We start from the raw sequence: 20,345 nt of genomic DNA on the forward strand, positions 1-20,345 counted from the left end.
CCCAGTGTTCGGAGCTGGCGGAAATGCTGCTGGAGCACCAGGCCCCTGATACCACCACCATGCTGGGATCCCGCCAATAGTGCACTTCCCTGAGACCATCCAGGTTGGGACCCACGGCAGGACAAAGCAGCACGGTGCTGGCACCAAAGGTGAGGACGATTCCTGACAGTACCCTCTCTCCTGAGGGTGGCCTCTGGACAGCCTTTGAGCTTAGAAGGAAAAGCATTTATAAGTTGTGGAGCATGAGCATCTGTAGAATCAATCCATAGCCCTTCTAGTTGATGAAATATTGAAGATGACCAAAATGATTATGGGAATCCAGGATGTGATTAATTTCAGAATCCACTCCTCTGCGGGTCTGTATTTTAGGAGACTTAGGTGTCAAAGACTGGAATTGATTTAAAACTAATAAATGAAGAAGAAATGTAAAGAATGAATTAGGTATCCACAAATGAGGAGGAAGTTCCAGTTTGTAGGCTACAGGAATTAGTATACAAGAGATTGGAATGAGTCCAATGTAATGAAGATCAAATTTCATACTAGGAATTCTGAGTCAAATATTCTGAGTTGAGAGCCAAACACGGTTTCCAGGCTTTAAGGAAGGTACAGTTTGACGTTTCCAATTTGCAAATTTCTTGTAAATGGAAGAGGTTATCTTAAGAGAGGAATGTACATCATTCCCAATTTTGGTGAAAGCCTGAAGAGTATTAGAAGCTGCAGGAACATGCAGAGTGTCACAAATGGAACACGAGGGTGGAAGCCAAAGACTGTGAAAAATTGAGTTGTATTAGTAGCGGTATGGTATCTGGAGTTGGGGTCATATTCTGCCCAAGGCAATATATCCACCCAATTGTCCGGGGAGGAAGACAAATACAAAAGGATTAATGTCTGTAGGTCTTGGTTTACCTTCTCCATTTGCCCATTAGTTTGGGGTTGATATGCTGAAGAGCCTCTTAAAGTAAAAAAGACCCACCAGACTGGATTAAATGTAGAGGAATCCCACAAGACAGGTAAAACTGGAAACAAGAGGCACCCCATGACTTTAGCTGTGATGTAGGCCTATCAATCTGACAATTATGAAGTTGTAGCCATGGAAGACCGAGGACACACTGATGAGTAGCTTTTGGAATCACTAGTAGCTCTATTTGTTCACAATGCAGTGCTCCAACTTGCAGAGTCAGTGGAGTAGTGGAATGCCAATGGGGCTTCCTTGAATGCAACTCACATCTACCGCTGTGAGAAAGACCAGAGGATTAGGATTGAGAGCCTTCGTGGGAATGGAAGTCTCCTGAACCAAAATTATGATGTAATGAAGTTCCCAGCAGCTCTGGTGTCAACCAGGGCATCAAAAGATTGGACCTTTGAAGGGTGGTCAAAGTCACAATTAACAAACAGTCAGACTTCGGGGAAGATTTCGCTGAAAACCCCAACTTGAGTTCCCCAGAACAGGTCAGAGTCTTTAGTTTCCTGGATGTACTGTCACAAGCCGCCGCTGCATCTTGTTTGACAGCAGTGCTTTGAGCGGTCCTCTCTGGTCCATTGCTAAGAGACTAGGATGCTGGGCTGTTACTCTGTGAGGTCCTCCTACCTGGCTGCTCCATCATCACTGCCCTGTTCTGATTAGATCCCTCTCCTTTTTCACCTCTGCTGAGTCTCTACTGGGGTGCCAGCTATAGTGTTCATTACGTGTTTTCCGGTTCCATGTGTGGAGATCATTCTCGTGGTGTATTCCAGTTCCCTCTGTCTAGCATCTATCCCTTCAGTTTCAGCCATACTGTGGCATCTGAGTGGACTCCGGGTTAATTATCATTGCGGCAGTCTCAGCCACACTGCAGTGTCTAAAGTGGACTGTTTGTTATCAACCTTACAGCTGTCTCAGTTGCACTGCAGTGTCTAAACAGACTGTTTGTTACCAACCTTACATCTGTCTTAGCCGCACTGCTGCGTCTGAGTGGACTGTTACCAACCTTACAGCAGTCTAAGTCACACTACTGTGTCTGAGTGGACTTTTGTTATCACATCATGGCTGTCTCAGCCGCATCCCAGCCAAGTACACACCATCCCTCAAGGCTGCAACTCTGCCACAAGGCCGCATCCCAGCCAAGAACTCATCAGCCCTCAAGGTTGCAATTCGGCCACAAGGCCGCATCCCAGCCAAGTACACACTGGCCCTAAAGGCTGCAACTCAGCCACAAGGCCGCAACCCAGCCAAGTACACACCAGCCCTCAAGGCTGCAACTTGGCCACAAAGCCACATCCCAGCCAAGTATGTGCCAGTCCTCAAGCTTGCAATTTAGTCACAAGGTCACACTCCAGCCATGCACACATCAGCCCTCAAGGCTGCAACTCAGCCACAGGGCAGCTCTCTAGTCAAGTGTACACAAAACCTTTAAGGTTTCTTTTATCATTTAATTCACTACTCTAATTTTGTCATTCTCATTTCTGATAGCTAAATTCTTCTTACAGTGAATTTCCCCAGGGATTCAAAACAAGTACAAGACAAGATCCAATAAAATGATTTAGACCGGCACAATATAGACATAATTTTTCTCGCTGACACCTCAAGCGTTCCACTGGAGTTAGGCACAAGTGATTAACTTGCATGGGCTTGTCCACAGGGGGAGAAGATGACTGTAGAGTACTGGGTATGTAAGACTTCATTTTTGAACCTGCAGGCTGCTCTGTCTTGGAGGCGTAGATCTATCTTGGTGCTAAGACAGATTAGCTCCTGCAAGGTCCCAGGGTGATCACGAGAGGCCAGCTCATCTTTGAGCCTTTTAGAGAGGCCATTACAGAAGGCTGCTTTAAGGGCCTCATCATTCCATTCAAGTTCTGCATCAATAGTTTTGAACTGGACCACATATTAACCTATGGTCCAAGAACCCTGAAGGACTCGCAAGTTATCCATAGAGGCTTGCAGAGAAACAACCTGCTTAATCAAAGATTCTTTTAAAATTTGCAATGAACTCTGCATAATTTGATACAAAAGGATATGCACATTCCCATAATGGAGACATCCATTCCAAGGCACCAAAGACGGAGCGCTGGATGCTGGTACTGTTGTTATCAGGGTTGTTTGAATGGTATCCAAACAAGAAGATAGTTCTTGCAAGTACTGCATAACTTGATGCTGAACTGACTCCTGATTTTTCAGCCATGAGGCCAATGTATGCTGGGCATTGCTACCTGGATTTGGCCTTAGCTTACTGTAAGTACTGGGGACTCTGGATTTCCAGGGAGAGACCTAGATACCTACTCGGGAGGTTTGGAGTAGTAAAGAACGTATGTAACTCTTCCTCATGGGTGACAGATATAAATTATGTTATTCAGCAGGACAGTACTGGGAGAAAGGTGGCCGCCAGCCAATCAGGGAGCATCTCTGTCGGAGCAGCTCCCTGTTTGGCTGAATGCGGCCAGCCAGTGTGTCCCATAGACTTCAATGGTGAGAAATCCCCATTGAAGTCTAGGGTGGGAACCGCTACATCGTAGCCGCAAGGTTAACTCAGGTTAATCTTGTGGTTACATCACTGATACAATGCTGCTCCGACAGAGATGCTCCCCGATTGGCTGGCGGCCTCTTCAATGATGGGGCACGCTTGTGCCCTGGTCTTTTACGCGGAGCAAAGGTATGTGTACACACATACCTTTGCTGTGTCCGGCATGGCTCGGTATTTATTGCATGGATTTTTTTTTCAACCCCTGGAATGCCTACTTGGACAAGTGGACGTGATCTACGCATAGGAGAGGTGAGTATGGATTTTTTTTTAGGTACCCCTATGGATTACTTCGGATACTAGGTGAGTATATGTGAGTGTGAGTGTGCATGTATGTTTCATTAAAATTTTACTTTTTCAGTGTATGTTTGTTTATTTACATATTTCTTTAGTTGTGGAACTACAAGTGCCAGCGGGCACGTAATGCCCTGCATGCTGGTATTTGTGGTTCTCCAAATACCAGCATGCGGGGAGGCTTGCTGGTACTTGTGGTTCTACAACTAAAGACAATATGGAAACCTTTATTTTACACTTTACACTACCAACCCGGCACCCACCACCCTGGGGTGGCGGGGATAGCCCCGGGCTATCAGTCTAGGCCTGGGGTGACCTAGAGAGGGGTACCCCTTTATTGGGGGGGTACCCAACTCCCCAGGGATCCATGGCCTGGACTGACTAGCGGTCAGGGATAATGCTTTGGTCGGGGAAACCGGTGAAAGGTTTTCCCTGGCTGTGACATTATTCCCCTGCTAGAAAGAATTCGGTGCTGGTTTTGGAATTTTCAGGGGACTCCTACTCGTTTTGTCCCCTGATTTTCCAGGACCAGGACCAGCTCTACAAAGCCCTGTGCTGGTTCTTAATATACAGGAGCCCCCTACACATTTTGGCCCCTGTATTTTTAGAACCAGGACAGGCTTTATAAAGCCCAGGGCTGGTAAGGCTTTTGGGGAGGGGGTGCACATCATTTTTTTAAAATTTAAAAACATTTTACATAAGTACATACAGAAACATGTACATATCTCAGGAATATGTGCATGTTTCTGTGTTAAAATTACCGGCTCAGGATATACTCGCTAGCCTGAAGCCAGTCTATTATTTGGGGACTTTTGGTTATCTTTTTTTTGCGAGTCTGAAACTGACACCCTATTACATTGGGTGAGTTGATTGTTTTCAATGTGAAAACATCTGGATGCAAGTTTGAGAATGGGGAGTTTTAGTAACTTTGAAAAATGCGAGTTTTAGTGAACTGACACCCTATTACATTGGAGAGTTGTGAAAAATTGCGAGTTTAGCACCAAACTCGCAATTTACCAAAACTGACACCCTGTTACATTTGGCCCTATATGTTTATTACAATTAATAAACCAATACAATTATCAATAAATGAGGCAATCAAAAAACATGTGACACATATATTAATATATAATATTGATCATGAGAATGGGAAATCTAAAATGTTTAAAAAGTCCCAAACCAGGAACATGGAAAGTCAATGGTTAATATTAAGCTCTTTTTGGAAGTACCTTGCTTATTTGTGTAACAATAATGGAGAGTGTCAGACTCTGTGCATCATCTGGCAATTAAACACAGAGCGGATAGCAAATAGTCAACTGATAGCTGATACAATGTTACCTTCCAAGCGGGCAGATCAGCTCCCATGTCATTGTGGTAATCCAGCTGCAACAATGAGGGACACCATGACCAAGGATGGCTGGCCTCCAGAACTCAACTCAAGTGTTAGTGGGTGTGCAGAGGGGAGTGAGGTGGCTGCTCCAGAACTCCGTGTCTGGCAGGTGAGAAGCAGAAAGCTCCGTGCTCTGTATGGATAAGGTAACAGCTCTGACCTGCATGCATGAGTGGCTTGCCATGAGCGCTCGACCCGACTAGCGGGGAGACTGCAGGAAAAAGATGGGACGGCCACTCCAAAGTTCTGTGGTGAGCAGGTGAGTGTCAGAGAGCTCTGTGTTCCGTGATGATGCAGGGAAAGAGACGCTGTAAACGGCCAGTGATGTTGTGAGGCTTAAAAGGGGGTGGTGAGCCTCTGTTCTTAATGATGCAAGGGGGCTTCCAGCAATGGGTCTGGGGATCAGGTGAGGAACCAGTGACAGGCACCTATGCGTTTCAGCGTCCTTCTGAAGCCTTTTTCAAGGGGAATTGTTGCTACAAAACAATGTAATGTGTACATTACAACTTACATTTTACATTTAGAATAACCTTAAAATTACCTGTAAATAATAATATCTGCTTAAAATAAGTTTCATTGAAGAGTCATGCTATACACAAAGGTATAGTACATCATATGTTTCCCATGGGGAGCTTTAGCTACCTATAAATGTGTAGCTGTTTTAATGTAGCTTCATTACATGGGAGCATATGGCATAACAAAGTATTGCAGGTACTGTAAGGTTTTAATAATCAGGCATATTGATATATACTATTTTGTACATCACATACTCTGAAAACAGTATTCTCCTGAATCTGATCAACAAATATATACTGTATAAACTGCATCATCAGAACATTTAAAATTCATGCACATTTTACATAATTGCATGAAACATAAGGCAGATATCCTAAATCAGTTTTATGCTGTTAAATATTTTTACATATTTAATTTTTATACTAGAAGAGGTTTAAATTATTTAAATTATTATAAAAATTAATTTTTATTTAATTTTATTTATTTTTCTTTCTTTCTGCAAAATCTGATGACCATGGGCCAGCTTAAGACCATAAGTACAATACAGTTGATCAATATATGGTGAAATATTTGGCTAACTATTTAGATTTTGTAAAATTTTGTGATATCAAATAAGTGTAAGATATATAGCAATAGTCAGAAACAAGCAGACAGGGAAAAAAAATACATAATAAGCCTAGTTCTAATTAAATTATATATATATATATATATATATATATATATATATATAATTTAGATACATGTACAAGTTACTTTAAAATTGAATTGAAATATGTATATTATTTATGAGAAAAAGAAAAGAAAATGTCCATAGTGGTGCACTATAATGAATACTCATAAAACATTACTTTTAATAATATACATCTAATATCAAAGGACTAAAAAGCGAAATTATTAAAAAAAGTTTTAGTGTGTGTAGTGTAAGTGACTTAGTAAAAAAGGCGTACGCTCCTAAACCACTCAATGTCCTATTAATGATGTTAAATATGTCAGCATGTATCTAATTGAATCAGTATTCACAAGTATATACAATATATCTAATTTAGCTGCTTCCACTTATCGTGTAGTGGATTTAATATATGCTTATCATTAAAGCATGTATGTTAGTCAATGTTTGAAGAAATACGATTCTTCTACAAGACTCAATCCTGTGAATCTCACGGGTATGTAATGTTATATTTCTATTTTTAACCAAGTTCTATGGTGGCATATATATTATACGTACTTCTATTCAGTTGCTGCAGCGCTCACAGCAACTAATTATATATATTGTCAGTATGTGTTTCCACCCTCAGAACCCTATTTAAATAGTACCATGAGTTTTGTACTCAATTTCTCCTATAATAAATGCAGTCTATTGATATATATTGTAAAATACTCTAATCTTTCACAGTGACCAACATATAGATAGATGGGAAAAGTTTATGCAAATAGGAGTTCCCTCTACTCCTACTCATATCAACACAATATATATTCCTTTATATGCCAACTTGCATGTCTCAAAGATTATTTTCACATAATAATGCTGTACTTCATGATCACTTTTAATTCAATTCAGTGTGATTGGTATTGTCACTGAATATCATACATTCAGATCAGCTGAGCATAGTCTTCTATATCCCGCGTGTCAACACACATCTCTCTATTATGTTTTTACCCTGACAAAGCTATACAGCAAAACGCTGCGTCGGTCAGCGGCGCTCCATACCACTGTGTCCTTGCTATAATAGTCCTATATCCCAGCGTTAATATCCGAGATATGTGATACATAATAGAGAGATGTATCTCTCTATTATGTTTTTACCCTGACAAAGCTATACAGCGAAACGCGAAACGTCCTTGCTATAATATTCCTATATCCCAGCGTTAATATCCGAGATATGTGATACATAATAGAGAGATGTGTGTTGACACGCGGGATATAGAAGACTATGCTCAGCTGATCTGAATGTATGATATTCAGTGACAATACCAATCACACTGAATTGAATTAAAAGTGATCATGAAGTACAGCATTATTATGTGAAAATAATCTTTGAGACATGCAAGTTGGCATATAAAGGAATATATATTGTGTTGATATGAGTAGGAGTAGAGGGAACTCCTATTTGCATAAACTTTTCCCATCTATCTATGCGTTGGTCACTGTGAAAGATTAGAGTGTTTTACAATATATATCAATAGACTGCATTTATTATAGGAGAAATTGAGTACAAAACTCATGGTACTATTTAAATAGGGTTCTGAGGGTGGAAACACATACTGACAATATATATAATTAGTTGCTGTGAGCGCTGCAGCAACTGAATAGAAGTACGTATAATATATATGCCACCATAGAACTTGGGTAAAAATAGAAATATAACATTACATACCCGTGAGATTCACAGGATTGAGTCTTGTAGAAGAATCGTATTTCTTCAAACATTGACTAATATTCATGCTTTAATGATAAGCATATATCAAATCCACTACATGATAAGTGGAAGCAGCTAAATTAGATATATTGTTTATACTTGTGAATACTGATTCAATTAGATACATGCTGACATATTTAACATCATTAATAGGACATTGAGTGGTTAAGGAGCGTACGCCTTTTTTATTAAGTCACTTACACTACACACACTAAAACTTTTTTTAATAATTTCGCTTTTTAGTCCTTTGATATTAGATGTATATTATTAAAAGTTATGTTTTATGAGTATTCATTATAGTGCACCACTATGGACATTTTCTTTTCTTTTTTTCATATATGATCTAACAATGTGTCTGTGGTAGCACCCCCACTTTTTCAAATAGAGAAATATTATCTGTGGGGTTCACTTCAATTTAATATATATTAGGGCATATATGGTGTCTGGTGCAACCGGAGAAAAATTTGTTCATGTATATTATTTAGATTGCCTGTATGTATAAGCTGTGAGTAAAGCAAGATCAGATAATATACCAGCGGCCAGCCAGTCTCATACATTGTTTTTAGAGATAACATGAAATTATCTGCAATAGACAGAGATGTGCTGGATTACTCCATAATAGTGGATTCAATTAGCTGGGATTTTGCTGTTTGCACCCTTCCTGCTCTTTCCCACTGATGCATTAAAAAAGTTATTTAATTACGGTACAAGCTCAGTGATAAAAATTGCAGAATAAATGATTGTAAATTCACCTGGTTTTGCTCATACCTCTAAGGTAGGTGAAAACTTTTTAAAAGTGTTTATTTTAATCAACAAATGTCCAAAGGACATCATGTAAGCCCCTCTTGCATAAAACATTTTTGATCTAAAATATTGGCATTTCTTATGACTTCCCTTTAAAACAGACATTTTAATTATTTATATATTATGCTTGCCATATCATCCCTTTAATTCGGGACACATATGAATTACACAGATTCTGTGGCAAGTCTCCATTTCACCTGGTTTTAATCAGCCACAGAACCTGTGTAATGTGTTTCAAATAAAAGGGATGGTATGGCAAGCCTTTTTATGTATTAATTATTTATTAGCAGTTATTTATATAGCACATACTTTACACATTCCGCTGAGCTTTACAGAGAATATTTTCCCATTCATATCAGTCTTTGTCCTAGTGGAGCATTCAATCTATGTTTCATAACAGACTGTGTCATACATGTTTTTTTTAATTATTATTTATTATTTTGCATATCCTAGTTCAGTAGTTGTCAACGGCAAGCCTCAAGTTTTCCCAACCGGTCATGTTTTGAGGATTTCCATCAGTGGATGCAGGTGGGATAATTACTGAATCAGCAAAATACATTTTTGCTTATACATGATGAAAGATATCCACATTAGGTGGTACATGAGGACTTTATTTGAGAAACTCTGGCTTAGTTTTCATAAAGTGCTATTTTGAAAACACTACTAGTTAAAAAGTTTAATAAAAACATGACTTACATTTGTTCATAGCAGTGTTAAGTCTGTGCATTTGAGAAAGGCTTTGTGTGCTGTTTAAATAGGCTTCATGGTAACTACAGTAGTTAATTGATTAGCTGATGTTCAGGTGTTTAGGTTTGGAGGTATAATTTTGGCACATGCTAACCTCACATCCAAGTCCATTATCAAAGTCTACAGCAGCTATACATTGCTCAGACGAATGCTAATTGTTCAGCCACAATAACCCCTTTATAAAGATGTATGAACAAAGTTAAATGATCACTTGAAAATACTGCAAAAAGACTCTCTCCATCAACATACAGTGAGGGGAGATGTACTAAGCCGTGAAGAGAGAGAAAGTACTAACCAATCAGCTCGTAACTGTCAATTTTCAAACACTTAATAGCCTGTAACATGACAGTTATTAGCTGGTACTTTATCTCGCTCAAATTTATCACTCTCCAAGGCTTAGTACATCTCCCCCTCTAAAGTAAAGCACACACATATAGGCTGTCTGTGTCCTATTGTCAGCACAATACACAATACCTCCATACGAAATGCTCCTACAGATGTGTCCTCCTACAGATGTGTCCTCATGCACCAAACTTCAATACACCAAACATCGTGAGACGCCCGGCGTGACCAAGCCCCACCAAGTGGTGTAGTTTAGCAACACCACTTTACAGTTTGTATCTTATTCACATCGCTGATTCAACAAAACACTGCTCAAAGTGCACTAGAGATATAATGGGCTGCAATCATACTTGCCTACTTTTTTTTATCTCCTCTCCAGGAGAAGCCCGGTGAGGAGATGCAGCTGCCTAACAGTACTTCAGGAGAGGGGCAGGGCTTCATGTCATTAGGCCCTGCCCCTGTCATGGCAAAATGCTGCAATTTGTGGGTCCACAATGAGGAAGTGGGACTAAAATTAAACAATTGCATCATTTTATCCCCACTCCCACCATATGGACCAGGATCCCAGGCAGTATTATCTCCCATCCAGCCCACTTAACTAGGAAGTAGGCAGGATGCTTAGAGATCTGGTCACTCTTTCAGGGCTGTGGAGTAGGGAGCCTCCCGCACCTTGCAGGAGAGTAGGCAAGTATGGGTACAACTTTAACTGCACAAGAATTTGTTATACACACACACACACACACACACACACAGAGTCACAGATGAAGCACAATGTAACTAGTTGTGAGAAATAGCCACATCCGCTGCATCGTAGCACTTTGTATACAGATTCTGACTCATTTGTACACACAGGGCTGGAATAACAATGGAGTGGATGGAGCTGCAGCTCCAGGCCCCCCCATGAATTTTAGGCCCACATCAACATGACACACTGTCATCATCACACATGCAAAAAGGCAGGGGGTGTCCAATTTTCTTTTTTAACCCCCGGGCCATAACAATACAGTTGTGCCACCGCACCCACACATCATTGCCCTGTAGCCAGTGATTTGTGGTAGCCTGAAGAGAGCACCTCTAGATCCCCATTGCACTCACTACTATTCTTGGATGCAGCGTCAGTGTGTCAGCCATTTGTGGCCATGCTGCGGACGTGATATCATGACATTGCATATTGCCCATATGCCTGTGCCAATCAGTTTAGGGGAGAGGAGCTGAGCTCAGGAAACCTCAGACCTGTGGTTGCAAAGGGTGAGACTTGACAAGGAACTGCACAGGTAAGGGGATGGTGCAAAAAACCATACAGAGGGGGTGGGAGAAACAATGATGGATATACAGACGAGAAGGTTGGAGCACCATAATTAATATACATACTAGAAGGGGGCACAAGAATGTATATATTGCCTAGGAGGGGGTGCACAATGATGGGTATATAGGGGAGGAGGAGAGGGTGGCCTAATAATGGCTATATAGAGGAGAGGGGAAGCACAATAATGGTTATGTAGAAATGAGGAGAGGAGCCGACACAATAAAGAACATACCAATGGGGGATATCATAATACAGAGCATATAGAAGGGAGGGGGGCTTCTTGGCATGAAAACAAATATGAGGTATGAGAACAATAATATGGAATAATAATAAATATTTAATTCACATGTCTGTGCAAAGGTGTATGTGAGGTTGAGAGAGTGTGTATAATTAAAAATGTAATATTATTATATGATGATATAATGATGCAGTTTTGGTTTATTGCTTTTTTGTGAATCCCCCGTAGAACGGTCTACCATGGTTTCCCCGACCAGTGTTGGAATACAGCAACAGCCTCCAAGCTTCTGAACAAACAGCCAGTGCAAAGAGGAATAAATAGCAACAGGTGTGGTTAGAGGTTGGACAATTTAATTTAGGGTCTTGTTTTTTTGTCAGATTTTGGAGAGTGTATTTGTGTGTCTGTTGTGGGGTCAGAGCATGATGGTGAGTATTTCAAGGAATATAGTCATAAGGTCATCAATAGTTGACAGTTATGATGTTGACATTATTAAAATGTTGTTAGACACCGTATCAACATTTTCAGAATGTTGATAAATGAAATAATGACGTTGTCAGAATGTTGGCATTAAAGTTAGGTTGATGGCTGGAGGGTTAGAGTTAGGCTGCAGGAGGAGGTTACATTAGGGGGAAAGGGAAAATAATGTTAGGAACTAGAGGAAGGGTAAGGATTAGGAGTAGGGTATAGGGAAAAAATACATTGCTTAAGTCTCACAGACTTCTGGGTCACATGACCGCAGGGACCCAGAAGCTACATTGGACTTACTGCAGCCATCAGGAGCAGGTAATTTAACACTGGGCCAATGTGCACAATATGTTGACATTCTTACATGTCAACATTTCATCACTGTCTACATGATTAATGTCATCATTGTCAACTTCGACATCATGACCATGTCAACATTCTCATGTTGACATGATGAATGTCGAAATTATGACTGTTATCATATCATACAATACCTGTATTTCAGTGGCTGAGGTATGAGATAGGGAACAATGGTGAGCAGGGCTGCCAAGAGGGGGGGGAGGAAGCACTAATTCTCTGGGCTTGGGTCAGCTGCAGAGGTGGACATTGTCCCCCTGTGTAGCACTGGATGTAATGATTTTTGGTGTAATCTCAGTCACCACCTCTCTTGTGACTGACAGCTCTGTCAGACAACAGCAGCCCACTTTGCGGAAAGTCTTCACTTGATTGGTTTAGGAGCTGGTTGTGGATGGTGCAGACTGCTGATGTTTGACTCCTCAAACACTGTGGAGAACTGAGCACTGGTTCCTTCCTCCTGCAGCAACATCTCTGAGCACAGTGATAGCAATCAGTTTGCACTACTAGTGCTAAGGCAATAGATAACCTGTAGGTCACTGCAGCAGTGGCAATTATCAGCTAAACATCAGAGGGGGCATTGCAATCAAAGACATCACTGGGGCAAAGCCTGCACTTTCTGGGAGTATACAGAGAGGTGTGCAGGGGGAAGGGGTGGACTGAGGGTCTGCAAGTGATTGGAAGAAAACAGTACAGAGGTGGCTAGGAATACACTCTTACAGAAGAGAGGAGAGAAACTGGAGGAGGAGGGACAGACAGAGACAACTGTGCTGTACAGGCATCATGGAGAGATGGGGGGGATGGTGGAAGGAGTAGAGAGACATACTGATGTGAGACAGGAGCCAGCAACAAAGACTCAGGAAGAGACAGCAAACAGCAAGAGAGACAGCACACAATAGGGAGAGACAGCACACAACAGCTGTGAGTTCAGGGAGAGGCAACAGCACAGAGAGAGCTGCTGTACAGGTGGTGCACCTGATAGTAGAGTAATAATTTTTTAGGGGGAGTGACGACATCTACCATGGCCACGCCACCCAAACCCAGGCCCACTTTGGCTTTTGACAGCCCTGGTGATGAGTATCTCAGTTTGTCAGTTATGGGATCAGGGAGTGTTTGTGAGTGATGGTTGTTTCATTAGGGGGTATGAGGTTGGAAAGTGATAGTGAGGGATATTTCAGTATTTGTGGGATGTCTAGTTACAGGTCTGCACACCGCTGATCTTTAAAGTACAGTAACAGTGCTGGTGTCCATTGTCCTCACTCTTGTGCTTCACTGTCTGCACATTACAGTAAGCTGCCTGTCACAGAATCACACTGGTCAGATAGTTACAGGCAATCATTCTGTCAGTAGGGTGGCCATAGAGCAGCTGGGTCTGGTCTTGCTAGACATTCAGGGGTGAGAGGCGAGCTCAGGTAGGACAGAAACCTCCCGTGGAGCAGAAGGCCATAGTTGTCCAAAGAAGAGCAAAGTGGAGCAAGCAACTGGAAGGAAGCTCAGCTAATGCAGTGCAGTCTCTTCAGCAAAGAGAGGATTAATACAGTATAACCAGGGCAGCAGGAGGACGGTTGGTGCAAGAATTTGCATACAGATTAGGAAGAGGGAGGACAAATAAAGTTCCACATGGATAAGGATGGAAAGCGCACACAGATGACATATAGATGAGGTGGGGAGAGCACATGATTGGCGGGAGAGCACATGGATGGACATACAGATAAGGGAGGGAACACTTTAATGGACATACACATGAGGGGGAGAACACATTAATTTATCTACAGATGATGGGGGAAGTGCAGCCATAGTTTGTGGGATGTTTTTTCCTTTTTTTATTTAACTATCAATAAAATAGTAGATGTTACATGCTTCATATGAGTGAAAAACAGAGGAAGATTAAGGTGATTGAAAGTAGGTGCTAACTATGTACTCCATGGTGTTAGCCACATCCATGGCACAGGCCACATCCACTGAGCAAACCAGACCCCCACAGCATGCCCCCATAATACTAGTCATACCCATGCAGGACATGTCACAACCCTGTGGAAGCACACAATAGGCCCTTCATAAATACCAGCTCCAGGTCCATGAGTGAGCTTTATCTATCACTGCACACACAGATGTACAATGTTGCACATCAAATTGATCAGTGCTGCCCAGTATCAAATCTCCCACTAGGCACTAGCCTAGGGGCGCCAGCTGCTGGGTGCGCCACAGCAGGCCACCTACCCAGCATACATCAGTGTCGTTAAATCAATGGCTGGCTCAAGGGTCATTCCAATGGAACAGCCACACAAGGATGTTACCCTATTAGGGGTGTAGAGTGGCTACGGCCAGGGCCCTAGACAAATAAAGATTGGTGGGCCTGGCAATGGTATTCAGATAGAAGATCAACAGTGTAAAGTTCGACAGTCAACGGGTCGTCAACACCAAATGGTCGACATGTAATAGGTCATCAAGGACAAAAGGTCAACAGATAGAAAAAAATCAACAAACAAATGTTTGAAAGGGTTAAAAGGTTGAAATATTTAACTGGTAGACACACATATGGCCGACACATGAATGGTCAACACATATATTTATGGTTTTTCAAAATTTTAAGGTATGGGGTTAGTGTTATGCACTTGGCGGAGGGTTAGGATTAGGCTGCCAGAAGGGTTGGTTAAGGTTAGGTACTCAGGGTAGGGTTAGGGTTAGAGTGCATACACACGAGGTGATTAGGAAAGACAGTACAATTACGACATCATAATCGTACAGTCATTCCTGATCCCCTGTAGTGCCTATACGGAACGATATGTCGTTCAGTGTAGGTACCCTCCATCATTCCTGAACATTGCCAATCTGTCATTAACGGCAGATTGGCCTGCATGTTCAGGTGAAGGACAATGTCGGAAACGACCAGCGGGAACGCGCATCGCTGGTCGTTTCCGACATTATGTAGCTTGATTTGTGCATGATTACTGAGTAATTGCATGATTATGATGTAGTAATCGTGCAATCGCACAGTAATATCGACCAGTGTGTATGCAAATTGAGCATTTGGTGTTGACACATTAACTGTCAACTTTTACATTGATGATCTTTCATACCACACCCCTGGCAGCAACCATACTGTAGCTCCAGCCACACTGCCAGTTCTAACTTTTTGGACCCAGGCAGCACTGGGCTCTTCCGGGTGACTCAGACAAAGCCCGAGCGATGATCTATGGAGATGTGTCGGCATGACATCATAGATCATGCATCTGCATGCAGCGTCGTCATCCCACCCACTCATTGCTCTGTCTGTTTGCAGTTACTTTGTCACTGAGGCTGCAGCCACTGCTGGGTGCTGGTGTTACCTGTGGGCAAGGAAGGTCTGGGAGCTCCTCTTTTGTCTGCTACCGAAAGGTCAGGTAAGTTTATTGTGGGGAGGCAGAGGCAATAATTAATGTGTGTTTTCTTTCTTTTTTCAGTTGGGGCCAATGTGTGTCTTTTTTTTTCTGTGGGGGATAACGTGTTTTATTTTTTTCCTGTGGGGGCCAATATGTGTGTTTTTTTCCTGTAAGAAAGCCAAAGTGTTTTATATTTTTCCTATATAAAACAATGTGTTTTCTTTTTCCTGTGGGGGAGATTGTGTTGGGTTTTTTTCCGTGTGGGGGACAATGTGTGTGTTTTTTATCCTGTGCGGACAATGTGTGACTTTTTTAATAATAAAAATAATACTAATATAAGTATTAATTACAAATATAGTTGGATTGGAAGGAAGAGGTGTGAGAGAGGTTGGAGTTACCTGCTTAATTGTTGTCTGATGGAAGGCTTCAGTTTCGGGAAGAGCCAGCCCCAGAAATCATTGAGGAGGTGGAGTCTGAGCTGGCAGTGACACTATCATGATGTCTATGCCTAGTGACTGGTCACTGTTGCTGAGCGACTGTGCAGCTATGCTTAACTGCCTGTGAACGTGGAGGCTGAGGACAGTTGTGAAGGAGGGGACGGCGGCCAATAATGGTGTGCCTAGGGGTGGCCTGATCGCTAAATGCACCTTTGGTCAAAACGGAAACGCTCACCTCCAGTTTAATATTGCAGCGTTTCCTATTTTGTATTTAGATGTTTGATCTCAGAGTGAGTCTATTCTGTTTTCACAGTACTGCTCTATTTTAATATTGAAATATATTTTATATGATTTTTAATATATTGAGGATAATGCAATAATGATTGCTAACATTGATAAATGTTAATTGGCTTGTGTCAGTTTCAGGTTCCAGAAGAATGTGTTATTTGAATTAGAATATTGTGTTGACTCTAACAAATGACAAAAATGTATATTACATATAAAAAACATTTTAATTGTACCATATGCACAAGGCTGCAATCTTTAAATACTGTTTACTGTTACAATGTTTCTCATGGTATACTTTTTTTCCTTCAGGAACAAACAGGCAGAAATATGGAACACAACAAAACATGGCTATCTGGATTCACACTTCTAGGACTGACTGACAATGCTCAGAGTCAGTTATACCTATTTGTGTTCTTCTTAGTGATATATGTAATCACAGTTCTAGGAAACTCTTTGATGGTCATAACTATCACTCTGTCTTCAGTTCTTCACTCCCCAATGTATTTCTTCATATGTAATCTTTCCATTATAGATATGTGCTATACCACTTCAACAGTTCCTAAGCTCTTACTGGACTTTTTATCTGATGTGAAACGTATATCCTTCATGGGTTGTGTGGCACAATTGTATTCCTTTATATCTTTTGGGGGGATTGAATGTGTTCTGCTTGCTGCTATGGCAGGTGATCGCTATGTGGCTATATGCATGCCACTACACTACACTGAAGTAATGAACTGGAAGACGTGCAGGATAGTGGCAATAGTATGTTGGATTGCTGGCCTATTGAACTCTCTTGCTCACACTGTCTTCACATTCCGTTTACCATTCTGCAAATCTACATCTCTTAACCACTTCTTCTGTGACATCCCACCCCTTCTTGCACTGTCCTGTGCTGACACTACCGTTAATGAAGTTGTGGTATATACTGCTGGAGGATCTGTGATCATAGGGTCTTTTTTGTTAACTGTTATATCTTACATATTCATTGCTAAAGCTATTTTAAAAATTAGAACTGTTTTGGGAAGACAGAAAGCCTTTTCAACTTGTGCATCTCATTTGGCAGTGGTTATACTTTATTTTGGAACTATTGTTTTTACATACATTCGACCTACTTCTACTTATTCCCTTGACCATGATCGGGTTGTTCCTGTTCTTTATGGAATCATTACCCCTATGTTAAATCCAATAATTTATAGTTTTAGGAATAAAGAAGTTCAGGGAGCACTGCTAAAATTAATTGCGACATATTTTCCTGCTAAAATTAGCTAAGATGCAAAATAGCTCTCTACTATTTGTAAGTACCACAAACACTATATATGACACACTTTATACCAAAATATAAAAACTGGGATATTTTTGTTTATTGTCTGAGTTTACTAATCAAAATCATCACTGCAACACCACCTCACATCCACAGGTCCCCCATCCTCTTCTTCTACATAAACAGAGATGGAGGATGAGGAGGTGTTTCATGCCACTTTATAATCACTCCTTACCTTCACTGCAAGGTAAGATTCCCTGATCATTGAGAGGATAACATTAAGATGTGAGTCTATGGGGTAAATTTACTAAAGTGAGAGTTTTTAGAAGAGAGTTTTAAAAGTGATGTTGCCCATAGCAACTAATCAGATTCTAGCTATTATCTTCTAGAAGGTGTTAGTTAAATGTTAAGTAGAATCTGATTAGTTGCTATGGGCAACATCTCCACTTCTAAAAACTCTCACTTTAGTAAATTTACCCCAATATGTGAGACCATTATGAATGTATGTATAGCTATTATATATACTGACACTTGCTTGTGCGACTCTCTAGTAATGATTTCAAATATCACAATTAGTTCACAGACATGTCTTTTAAAAATATGGCACTAGTTTACCAAATTCATTTCAAAGTACTGTAGGTGAAAAAGTGATTTCCAAAAGTATTCCACCACCTAAAAAGTCATCTGGGTTTCCTGTGTTACAAATTAACTTCTACATTGATTGTATCAAAGAAAATTTTTATTGTGAACCTGTGGGCTCTTCACCACTTAACCAGCTAATTTTTTTTTCCAAAAATGTCCACAAAATTGTTTATTTTTATTTTTGTTATCAAATATTGTGAATAAAAGCTATTTAAACCTTATTCAGTATACTTGTATTAACAAATATACAGACTAATAAAATAAGCTTTAAATATCTATTATTCACAGAATTTGATATTTAAAAATGACAACTTCAGGGAATGTTTTTGAAATAATTTATACAGCTAAGAAAAAAACTTTGCTATACAGTATATATATGTATATATACAGGGCCATAACTAGGGTAGTGCGGGACAAGGGGCAATGTTCTGGGTGTGTAAATTTGTTCTATTTATTATCATTCTCACTTGTAACTTCCTCTTTTTTCATCCCCAGCATCCATATATGGATTTCATACCCAATCCATATATATATATATATATATATATATATATATATAACATATAAATATATATATATATATATATATATATACATACATACATACATACACACGTATCATACATACACACATATATATATTAGAGAAGTGTGTGGGGACTCCCCTGAAGTGTGTTGATTCAGTTTTGGTTCTGGAATGCTTTAAAATTGATAAAGACAGCTAAAAACATGTAATTTGGACCTGTTCACATGCTATTGAAAACTAAGATTTGTTTTTTACCTCCAAGTTCCGACCTTGAACATGAGCGGGGACTTGGTTCTTCTTTTAACCCCAAAAGTGATTCATGCTGGGACTCTGTTCTACTCAGAACCCCAAAAGTGATCTGTGCTGGGACTCTGTTCTTCTCAGAACCCCAAAAGTGATCCTAGCTGGGACTCGATTTGACTCTAAACCAATAAGTTTGGGTATGCTCGTGTTTCGGGGAAACAAAACCACACAAATAGATGCTGTAGATAATAAAAAGAAACAAGTGCACCCATAGCATATTATGCTCCAAACTAAGTTTAATTAGATGCATACTTTTGTGAGAAAACAAGCAAGGTTATCTGATTGTGTATGACTATCTTTCTTTTCCTCAAATGTCCCAATATCATAGAACGTAGCGTAGGCCCAAAACAACTGTTACTAGTCACATACGAAGTGAAACTACTTAGTGCATTATCCTTTTAAAAATGTTTTATTAGCCCATGAAAACAATATATTGGATATAAAAACAAAGGTATCTATCTGACAGGGTCCCAGTTACAATACAGTGACAACAGACATCTGGTACACTGCTATATCTGAAGCAGCAGTTCAAGGTGTACAGTGATGGGTGACAGAAGCAAGGTACAGTAGGTCATCCTATTAGTTTAATCTTTAAGACTTTGTCAGACTTTTGTTGTTCAACCACACCAGTGTTGCTTTGGCCTTGTGCTTGGGATCACTGTGTGGCTTAAAGGTGAGCTTACTCACAACTTTTTCTAGCAGACTGAAGCAGATTGTCTGCAGTATTCCATGTATTTTGCACCATCATCGGTCCTTCACATTGAACAGGATGCCCAGTCCCCACTGCAGTATAGCATCCCCAAAGCATGATGCTGACGCCATCAAACCTCAGTTAGGATGGTGTTTGCTGAGTGTTAGGTTTGCTCTGCACATTTTAATTTGGGGCCAAAAAGCTCTATTTTTGTCTCATCTAACCACAAAATCTTATCCCACATTTTAGCTGCGTCACTGCTATTTTCTGGCAAGCTCCAGGTGTGCTTTGATGCGTTTTTACTTTAGTAAAGTTTTCTTTCTCGCCACACTCTCAAGCAGGCCCAATTGTTTGAAGAGCGCTTAATATGGTTGATTGGTGCATCTACACTCCACTCTCAGCCACTGAGTTATGTAGCTCCTTTGTGGCTTCCCTGACAAATCTCCTTTATTCTATTATTTTGAGATT

The 20,345-nt window shown here is 40.6% G+C and overlaps 1 protein-coding gene across 1 annotated transcript; it reads left to right on the forward strand.

Moving 5' to 3' along the window:
- Positions 1–11,786: 11,786 nt before the first annotated feature.
- On the forward strand, positions 11,787–19,602 carry LOC148526488 (olfactory receptor 5V1-like). Its single transcript, XM_088470149.1, has 4 exons — positions 11,787–11,875; positions 15,651–15,750; positions 16,764–17,693; positions 19,573–19,602. Exons 3-4 carry the CDS (start codon positions 16,782–16,784, stop codon positions 19,600–19,602), a joined length of 942 nt encoding a protein of 313 aa, XP_088326275.1. The 5' UTR covers positions 11,787–11,875; positions 15,651–15,750; positions 16,764–16,781.
- Positions 19,603–20,345: the final 743 nt, after the last annotated feature.

Source organism: Taudactylus pleione, unplaced genomic scaffold (assembly GCF_031769625.1).
Source record: "Taudactylus pleione unplaced genomic scaffold, aTauple2 ptg000095l, whole genome shotgun sequence".
Classification (NCBI taxonomy): Eukaryota; Metazoa; Chordata; class Amphibia; order Anura; family Myobatrachidae; genus Taudactylus; species Taudactylus pleione.

Coding starts and splice junctions, on each gene's coding strand:
- LOC148526488 (XM_088470149.1), top strand. CDS start 16,782: ATGGAACACAACAAAACATGGCTATCTGGATTCACACTTCTAGGACTG. Junction 17,694..19,572: donor GAGCACTGCTAAAATTAATT/GCGACATATTTT, acceptor GAAACTACTTAG/TGCATTATCCTTTTAAAAAT.